Here is a 9,574-nt window from a genome sequence, read left to right as displayed (position 1 = left end):
GGAGCCGCCGCGGGCGTGAGCTGCCGCCCCGCCCATCCTCTCCCACCACTCGCCCATCCTCGCCCTCCGCTCGCCGATCTTCTTCTCCGCCGCCCCGCCTTCCTCTGCTCCTCCTCTGCCGCCGACGATCTCATCCGAGCCAGTAAGTTTTCTTTACATTCAAGTGTGCATTGTTTGAACAACATGCTTGTGGTTCTGTTCTTTCCACACAACATAATCTGATACATACATGATCCTTCTGGTTATGATTATTTTAGTGCATACATACATGATCCTTCCACACAGCAGGAACAATTATTCTGGAACAATTGCCGTATGTGAATTATCATGATCCAACGCCAATGCCACACTCGGTGCTAAAAGGGTTACAGTTTATGAGGACATATTGAATTAGTGAGGATTTCAGAAATTTGTAGTCCAAGCAACTCATACATTTGAAGTTTTGTTGCTTACCTTCCCATCCCATTGTGTTGCTATGCTCCTGAAGTTGCCTAACTATAGGAAAAGGAGGCCAAAGTTTTGCTATACTGGGTTATCCACAATAGTATCGGCAGCGATGTTTTGTTTTGTCACAACTACTCAAATATATAATCTAAATATATAATCTGCACATTGTAGTTTGAGTTAAAAAATACCACATTGTAGTTTCAATTAAAAATTAAAAAAAAACCACGTGTTTTGTTGTTTCAAGAGATTGAGTCATGGGCTGTGATCAAGCATTATCTATTGACATGAAAGGTAGATCTATTTAGATCATGAAGGTTTGCGCACTGTGATACAAAAAGGCCGTATGCATCGACGAGGCGAAGGTGGGGCTTACTGGGATGGGTTGAGAGGAGGCAGTGGAGAGAGTAAATGGGAGAGGCGGATGGTGAATATAGGATGTTGATAGAATAGATGAATTTGTGCGTGCAGGTTATCTGTTCCAAGGTCTGCTCGGGGTATGCAGCCTTGTTGGAACTACTGGAGTTGGAATCTTCAAAGTTTGAGTTTAATCCTTTCTAATCAATGAATGTTATTGATGGAATTTTCCAACTCTGTTCTCGACTATATGGAACCTCTTGCTATTAAATTGAAGTACCAATCATGGCTCTTGGGTCTTCTGTACATGTATGTGTACATTACTTACTAATGGTATATGCACTAGACCTTTCTGTATAGGATGACCCATTTCTAGGCATAGGCATACAGAGGTTTCAATTTTGAAATTTGGCAGGCTTAATTAAAGAATTCAATTTCCTCCTATTTTTGTATGGACAATGTATGTGCCTCTTAGAAGATGACTTTCTATTCGTACAAAGTACTATTTTGTGTGTGTCATCTGTCATGCATAGCCAAGACAACCTAACTATCTGATCTTTGGGATGCTAATTTGTGCACACACAATAAAAACCAGCAGCAACGACAATGTTTCCTGTAAAGATCAATACCTGCTACATCTTCATTGTTTCCTTTGAGAATGAATTCTTGCTACAGCTACAGTGGATCCTGTGATGCATTGCGAGGCCTGCAACGGCTTCGAGTTTTAACATTTTTTAGTTTTAGTCCAGCAATGAAACGCATGTTTCTATCTAAAATTTTCTTCCTCTGTTGATCACCAGGTTCCTGAAGCATTGTATTTCCAGTTAAAGGATGTAGTGATGTTACAGAGGAGTGCGCGGCTGGCCGGCCTATGTGATGTTCCTGCCTGCGGCTGCCACCAGGCTGTGCATGCGGCTTGCTTTGTTCAGGTCCTCTCAATTTCAGGAGAGGAAGTGAACTCGATTAATACTGTCAATTTGGGAAGCAGTTTTTGTGATTCTGGTTCAGCATGGATAATGTTGTTTAGCACTGTAAACATTGTCATGGTTAATTTTAGTTACTAGATGGAACAGCAGTGCTACAAATTTTAGAACTAGGACGTCGTTTTCCACAGTTCTATCGTACAGTCACAGTTCTAAGCTTAATCTTATTAGTTCTGTAGCATTGCAGATCAGGGTCTTTTTTCCTAGAAGATCAATACCTTTGGTCAGATTTAGCTTATTTGATAGTGAACAAAACATAAATGGTGTGAATATAACGAATAATTACGCGGTGTGACCTATCAAAACTATTAACGTGAATTTTTCAGTTCTCATTTTTACACTTATTATTCTTCCCTTGAGATCCACTGTTTGCTCTTCTAACAGTATAATACTAGCTGTGCACTTGCAGCCCCTTTCAGTTGAGCTGGGTCCTGGTATCCTCGGGAACATTTTTTTAGGGAATCCAGGTAAGCTCAGCATGATAAATTGATAATCAGTCCATTTCATTCATTTACTCTTTATCTGTGTCACTTGTCACAACCTCATTCCTGTTAAATTTGAAGCGCCCACTAAATACTATTGCTATTAGATCTAAAGACGATGCACTCTAGAAATTTAAGTGAAAAAAGTTGGGTAATGCATTTAGCATATTTTAACTGTGAACGAGGGACATTCCTGTTAATCTTTGGAAGGCCCTCTAAAATATCTCCTTTTATTGTTTGCTTCAACTGTTGGAGATGTTCTCGCAGGCGGAGATCTATATGATGTAAGTTCTTATGGTGTTGAATTTTCTTTTATGGATATTATTGTACAGAGGATAGCAGCTTTGGGCCTGTGTGCACATGCTAATGTTCGCTGACTCTATTGTAGACTGTCTTCGAGAACATTGCTGACTCTATTGTAGACTGTCTTCGAGAACAATTTGATGAACCAGTGTCGCCCTTCCACCTGGTTCTAAGGGGAAAGTAAATTACGTCGCTTCAGCTATTCAATACAGCCTATAGGTTAGTGGAAGCTATCACTTTATTCCAATTTCTAATTTATCTGCATGTGTTCTACCCATGCTTAACTTTATTTGAAACACTACTCTTGTCATGTATGCAGGATACAGTGCTAGAGTTAGAATTTCAGGGCCTGAAAATGCAATTTACTATGCTTCAGGTAAGAAAGTTATTTCATACAACTCTTTTTAGGAAAGTTGGTACTCCCTCTGTAACTTCTTATAAGATCTTTTAGAGTCCATGATGGTGTCAAAAAACGTTTTATTTTAAATTACAGAGGCAGTAGCTTATTGTGTTGAACTTATTGAACAACAGGCATGGCATGCGTGTACACCAAGACCTGTTGCATCAAAGCTTTTTGCGGATACACCTCTTCTTACAGGACAGCTTTGTGTACAACTTATATTTAGCTTCAATTTCCATAATAAAATGTGTTCTTTTGTTTTATCATCATGGTTTCTCTTCTTACGTAACCAAACATTCTCAGATATTAGTTTCTTATTGCCCTCCAAGTCCATTAAATCTCAGTCTTATCTATTTTGTGATGGTTTCAGCGTGTGCTTGATGCATCCCTTGGTTCTTGGAGGAACATGTGCTATTCCTGGTGCTTTTGGTTGTGGAAAAACTGTTATTAGTCACGCACTTTCCAAGGTGATCACTAATTCTCCATTCTTTACTGCCCTGATGTAATAGCTCCAGAGAATTGCTCCTTCCATATATTTCTGGGTGACATCTCTATACTGACTGTTGAGTTTAACAATCTCTGTAGTACTCCAGTTCTGAAGCTGTGGTTTATGTGAGATGTGGTGAAAGAACAAATGAGATGGCTTGGGTTCTCATGGACTTGCCCCAATTGACAATGACGTTCCCCAACAGACGTGAAGAGTTTGTCATGAAGAGAACAACATTGGTTTCTAACGCGTCTAACATGCCTGTCGCTGCTCGTGAAGCCTCCATTTATACAGGTAAAGGTGTAATGCCTTGATAGCCGTAGAAGTAAAGGGATTTATTGATCAAGCTGGCTCATTATATTAGGGTTCTCTTGATCTTGCTTACTCAAGTGCTTCACCAATAGAGCTGCACAACATGTGTGGTGTGCCAAGCCGTGCTTTCAAGTTGTGTCCTCGGCCCTCCCCGTCGTAATGCTCGTCTAGCATGAAGCTTGAAAGTTGATCCAAACCAACACCATGTATTCTTATGGATGTATGAGTCAACTCATTGTAGGTGGAGCTTTTCTCTTGCGCACAACTTACTTTATTTTATGCTTTATCAGTGTAATGTCCAGTTTCATTTGCAAGTATACCATTACTCTTCTCATGGTATTGCAGATGCATCATGTGTAGCTTTTCAGCCTTGCAAATTAGAGGTTTAATTTATACATGCATATTGTTAGAATATTGGTGCGTTCAAAAGACTATGGGTGGAATTAATAAACTGGCAGAAAATATGAAACAAATCCAGGATGCTCTGTCAGCTTTTCGTTGAGATTCTGCTAATTTCAACAAGGTAATATTTAAGATTAATTAAAATCTTGCATTTCATTGTTTTATCTCAATCACTTATCATCTATACTATTGCACACAAAACACTTGCATGATTAACAGGAGTAACTTCAAGAATTGGAGGGAGCAGTGTGTCTGGTCAATAGGCAAGCAGTTCCCCCTGCTCCATCGAAAGCTACAATTGAAGAAGTTGTTGCACTACAAGCTGAAACGACCAAGTTAATGTTTGATCTTTTGTTACATCGATTTGTAAACCTTAATGTCTATTTGCTGCTTTCACAAGACTAATTCACTGGTGGACGTTTAATACTATATATACAAGTAGATTTCCACATATGACTATAATATTAGTCAAAACGTGCGTTGCACGTGCACGCTTACTAGTTACCAGAAAGTATTCGTGTATTTTCACGTGGCACTAGATTTCCCACAAAATCATCTCAAAAAGAAAACCGCGAGGGTATATAGCGGCCAAACTCCACTTCTCCATCGGCCCATCCCAGCTCTGACCTCTCCTAGCTCCCCTCCTTCCCCGATGGCCGCCGCCACCATGATTCCGTCTACCCTTGCCGAGTGCGACGGCTACAACGAGGCCTTCCTCCTCGAACTGCGGTGCCACATCACCAACCGTCCCAACGCCACCACCGCCTGGGGCGCCACGAGCAGCCGCGTGCCGATCCAGGTGACCTTCCACGCCACCCAACCGCCGCTCCCCTCCTACCTGTGCGTCCACTGTCCCGGCCTCGACTTCCACCGGTCTGCGCCCCGGGTCGTCGCCACCGACGCGGACCTCGTGCTCCTCCGCATCCCCATCAACCCCAACGCGCCCGACGACGTAAAGTCGTGGGACTTCTTCTTATACAGGCCGCGAGCCCATAAGCTGAACCTGCTCCCCAACCCGCACCCCAGAAGTTTCCACGACTCCGCAACCGCCCTCCTCAGCCGCGATAGCGGTGCCTGGTACGCCGTCGCCGCCATCAGCAATTGGTCCCCGGTGTATGAGAGTGAGACCGAGAGCAGCAGCGACGCGCCCATTATCAGGTGGGAATTCCAGCTCCACCTATACCGCTCCTATTCGTGCGACTCCGAGGCTTGGATCACCATGCCCATGTCAGTGGACGAGCTCGTGAGGGACAAGCTCGTCCCACTGCCGGACAGCCCGGTCTGCAAGAAGCGGTACCACGAGACGGCCAAGACGATCACGCTCGGCGGCGAGCGCGGCACGGTCGCCTGGGTGGACCTCTGGCGCGGCATCCTCCTCTGCGACGTGCTCGTGGAGCGTCCGGTGATAGTCCAAGACATCCCGCTGCCCGTGCCAGCAAGGGAAAACTGGGGTCGTCTCCTTTGGCAATTGGATCCAAACTATATCCGGGACGTCGCCATGAGTAGACACAAGGATACCATCAAGTACATTGAGATGGAGATCTGGACACCAAGAATGCTGCATAAGGACCCTGATTCCTATCTGGATTGGGTGCGATGTAAGCCGAGCGTCACCCAGGTCACCCCTGGTGGCTGGAAGGCCAAAACATGGAGCTTGGCAATACCGCCGGTCGGTGCCGGTTCATTGGCAGACTGGCAGCCTGACTTGGAAATTGGAGTCGAACATTGCAACATTGATGACGATGACCTACTGAGCGACAGCGACAGCGGCAGTGACGCCACGCTGAGATTAGAGAAACTTCGGATGGCGATGGCAAACCCGAGTAGACCCACCATAAGCATATATGACAGCCATATTGTCTACTTCATCTCTAGCATCAAACCTGAAGGCATGGAAAAATTGGAGATGCTGATTGCTGTCAATGTGAGGAACAAAATCCTGCTAGGAGTTGCACAACGTGCTGCCCAGAAGAACATCAATCCCATGCCCGCCTTCCTCACCAGTGAGATCTGCACATATCTAAGCAAGAGTGCAGGTAACGGACTTTTGTTTTGTGTACTGCTACCCTGCTCGACTGCGTGTTTTTGTGTGTGGCTAACTGGCTATCCCTATGAATGTTCAGCTCTATGTCAGCTGGTTAAACGTGTCCTGTGGTAACCCAATAGAAATAGGTTGCTGAATTTGTCTTGTGTTTTTGCGCAACCATTCTTGTAAAATTGTGCAAAATTATTGTGGAAATTGATGGTAAAAAAATCAATCCCAAACTCTGAAAACCGTCCCCTGACCCTGATTTTGGCTAGCGCATGCCTGGTTTCAATCCTACCATCCCCTGACCCTGATTTTGGCTAGTGCATGCCGGGTTTGACCCCATTGACCGTCCCAATCTACAGCGATGTATTGTCAGTACATGGTCTAAAATAAGGCAGAAAACAATAAATTTCAGGTTATTCTTAATTTATTTGGCCAAAATGTCTCAAACTTCCTTGAATGATCATTAAATTATTGCAGATTTTAAATAATTATTTAAAAAATGGATACACTTATTGGACAAAAAAGGGATTATATTGTAAGTATACATATTTGAAGTATACATTTTTTCTAGAGTACTTTTAAATATGTTTGGAAAAAATATCTAGAACTTTCCGAGAATACCCAGTATATTTTTCTTTCTTGACAGAAGTTTGGATAGTTTCATTTTTGGACAAAATTTGGCCAAAAAAGGGCCTGAATTTGTAAATTCAGTGTATTGAATTTCAGGGCATTTTAAAATATGTTTGGCAAAAATATCTGAAACTTTAATAAAGTGATCAATCTTGATTTTACATATTATTTCAATTTTTCTGGATACTTTCGTATTTGGACAAAAATTGACCAAAAAAGTGGCTGAATTGTAATTTCATGTTATTCAAATCTGTTCAGCACAAATATCTGGAAATTTTCCAGAATGGTCAGTATATTACTATTGATTTTACAGAATTATTTCAAAAAATTTCTTGATATTCGATTTTCTGGATAATGTTTTGCTAAACATAGTCTGATAGGAGTATTGTAATTTCGCCTCATTTTTATATCTGTTCAGCAAAAATGTATATTACTTTTCCAGACGTGTCTGTATGTTTGTCCTGATTTTAGTGAATTATTTCAAAATTTGCTAGATACTGTTATTCTTTGGACAAAATTTGTCCAAAAAAGGCAATAGTATTGGTTCCTGATTGGGCTAGCTGACTGGATGGTCAACGGTGAAACCTGGCTTACTCAACGAGAACTAGGTTCGTGGTTGAATCATATCCGGGTTTTGATAGTTCAGGGTTGAAACTTTGGCAGTTTTGGAGTTTGGGGTTGAATCTTATACAAACCGAATAGTTCAGGGTTGTAATATGGACTTCAGCTTGATTCCCTTCTTATCAAAGTACATCTTTCTTTACTGTAGATTGGGTTGGTGTAAATAATGGCCACAAGTCCATATCTTCTAGTTTCGTTTAATGATTGTGGAGTCTGCCAAGTTGAGAGAAACTATACATTGCATTTATACATGCTTGTAATGCTAGCTAGAGATAGGTAACTAAAAGTCTGTGTTTCAACCTGTTCCTGGCATAGTGTCAAAAAAAAAGTCTTATATTATGTTACGGAGGGGATATTGAAGTTGTGTTTAATAAGAAATTAAGTTCCTCTGGGTTTTACTTTAATAGTAAGAAGTTTCAGCAAAGCCAACCTGGACAAGTGATTCTAGCTGCAGGTTTTTGTGTGTCTTATCTTTGTGCTAGTATCCGGCAACATGGCTGCTTTATCTAGTTGATGGAAGAAAATGAATCAGTTATTGCTCTTAACCATTTTCCTATTAACGTGACCAATATACTCTTTGATGCAGGCACATCAGTACAACTCAAACGGACTGAAAAAGAAGCTGTTAAGCCAACTCACAAAAAGGAGGGTAAACCAACCAGGGTGCAAGTGGACGAACGGACCGGCAAAACAAGGCCGCCTGTGAACCCAGGGGTAATGAATACCTTGGAGCACAGCCTGAGGCGACTTGGTGAGCAGATGAAGGATGCGGAAACTGGCGATCAAGGAGCTTGTTGAATTGATCTATGAGAAATGAGAGTTATGCCAAAAATGATTATCTGGATTGATTTATGTGGAACTTGTGTAGCCTCGTCTCCATTCGGTTTTTTTTTTGCGACCAATGTTTTTCATGTTTTCGCTTGATTCAGTATGTTCTTGCATCACACTTAGAATATTATTACTGTATTACTCAGAGCCAAAAGAGCACCCCAAAATATTTAGCTGACCACTTGAACAATTTGCCTTAACTGCCTGGTCCAGGTGTCTAGCTGTCACTACCGGAACAGGGCTCTACGCCGACAGCCATATATATGCCGACGGCTGCCGTCGGCCTAGTCCGAGATATGCCGACAGCTAGCTCCTGGCCGTCGGCGTACAATGGTCGTCGGGCTATCCGAGTCTACGCCGACAGCAGCCGTCGGCATATATAAGCCGTCGGCTTATCCCAGACTACGCCTACAGCTGCCTCGGCATATAAAAGCCGTCGTCATAGATGCGGGCCCGCTGACAACTGTCATCACGGCCGGCTAACGACGTCAAATCTATGCCGACGGCCGTGACGGTGGCCGTTGGCATAGATACGGGTGACACGTCAACGATCCAGAGCGCACCGATCAGGAGCTATGCCGACGGCAGCCGTCGGCATAGCCGACACGTCATCGATCCGCGGCGCTGTCCATCTGCCCTCGCCGCACCTATGCCGACGGCTGCATAGTTTTTTTCTTCTTTTTTCTTTTTTCCCATATAGTATTATTATTATTATTAAGCATACAGTATGTGTTAATAAGCATACCTATAGATTGTGTTAATAAGCATATAGTATGTGTTAATAAGCATACATATAGTTGTGACCCCCCTCACGAACGGTGCCGCCGCCAGCCGGCAACTGGAATGGGGAACAGCCGCGTCGGGTCTATACGAAGGGGACTTTGCTCCAAGTGTTTATATATATCAGATGACCTACCACAACCAGATGGTGTTATGGCATGTCCGAAGAGGCGGCACGCATCTCCGGGGTGTGGCCCCGTCACGGACGGCGCCGCCGCCGGCACATGGAGGGGGGGAACGGACGCGTCTGGTCTACATGGAGTGGATTTAGCTGTGGGTTTGGCCCGGATGTTGCTCCCCGGTGTCCCTTTGGGCCGACCCGACACAACCGGGTGGAGAGATCCACTGGTCAAAGCCCGTCCGTGCAAAGTCAAAGGTGAAAGAACATGCAGTGCCCCCATGTTTGGTTTTGGCAATTGATGACAATCTCTATGGACTAATGGTTGCCTTGAGTTATATTTGAAGGGTTTGTCCATAGGCTTTTCTTGGAGTCCATTTGTTGGTTTCAAGGAG

The 9,574-nt window shown here is 43.4% G+C and overlaps 2 protein-coding genes and 1 long non-coding RNA gene across 3 annotated transcripts; all 3 read left to right on the top strand.

The window, feature by feature from the left end:
* The first annotated feature begins 2,136 nt into the window (after positions 1-2,136).
* On the top strand, positions 2,137-2,925 carry LOC119278281. Its single transcript, XR_005137675.1, has 3 exons — positions 2,137-2,550; positions 2,655-2,788; positions 2,889-2,925. It is a non-coding gene; the product is annotated as an uncharacterized LOC119278281 (long non-coding RNA).
* Positions 2,926-2,935: 10 nt separating this feature from the next.
* On the top strand, positions 2,936-4,603 carry LOC119278280 (V-type proton ATPase catalytic subunit A-like). Its single transcript, XM_037559642.1, has 6 exons — positions 2,936-2,945; positions 3,101-3,178; positions 3,340-3,436; positions 3,555-3,750; positions 4,247-4,291; positions 4,390-4,603. The coding sequence occupies exons 2-5, from the start codon at positions 3,108-3,110 to the stop codon at positions 4,279-4,281; spliced, it is 399 nt and encodes a 132-aa protein (XP_037415539.1). The 5' UTR covers positions 2,936-2,945; positions 3,101-3,107; the 3' UTR covers positions 4,282-4,291; positions 4,390-4,603.
* A 219-nt stretch (positions 4,604-4,822) lies between these two features.
* LOC119282041 lies at positions 4,823-8,430 on the top strand. The gene is made up of 2 exons (XM_037562405.1): positions 4,823-6,206; positions 8,040-8,430. Exons 1-2 carry the CDS (start codon positions 4,823-4,825, stop codon positions 8,249-8,251), a joined length of 1,596 nt encoding a protein of 531 aa, XP_037418302.1. The 3' UTR covers positions 8,252-8,430.
* Positions 8,431-9,574: the final 1,144 nt, after the last annotated feature.

Source organism: Triticum dicoccoides, chromosome 3B (genome assembly GCF_002162155.2).
Source record: "Triticum dicoccoides isolate Atlit2015 ecotype Zavitan chromosome 3B, WEW_v2.0, whole genome shotgun sequence".
Taxonomy (NCBI): Eukaryota; Viridiplantae; Streptophyta; class Magnoliopsida; order Poales; family Poaceae; genus Triticum; species Triticum dicoccoides.
This window is presented reverse-complemented; position numbering and strand designations above follow the sequence as displayed.

Bases quoted from the DNA above. Each gene is read 5' to 3' on its own strand.
- LOC119278280 (XM_037559642.1), top strand. From the start codon at position 3,108: ATGCGTGTACACCAAGACCTGTTGCATCAAAGCTTTTTGCGGATACAC. The intron at 3,179-3,339 runs GTACAACTTATA...TGATGGTTTCAG, and splicing joins TTCTTACAGGACAGCTTTGT to CGTGTGCTTGATGCATCCCT. The intron at 3,437-3,554 runs GTGATCACTAAT...CAATCTCTGTAG, and splicing joins TTAGTCACGCACTTTCCAAG to TACTCCAGTTCTGAAGCTGT.
- LOC119282041 (XM_037562405.1), top strand. From the start codon at position 4,823: ATGGCCGCCGCCACCATGATTCCGTCTACCCTTGCCGAGTGCGACGGC. The intron at 6,207-8,039 runs GTAACGGACTTT...TCTTTGATGCAG, and splicing joins ATATCTAAGCAAGAGTGCAG to GCACATCAGTACAACTCAAA.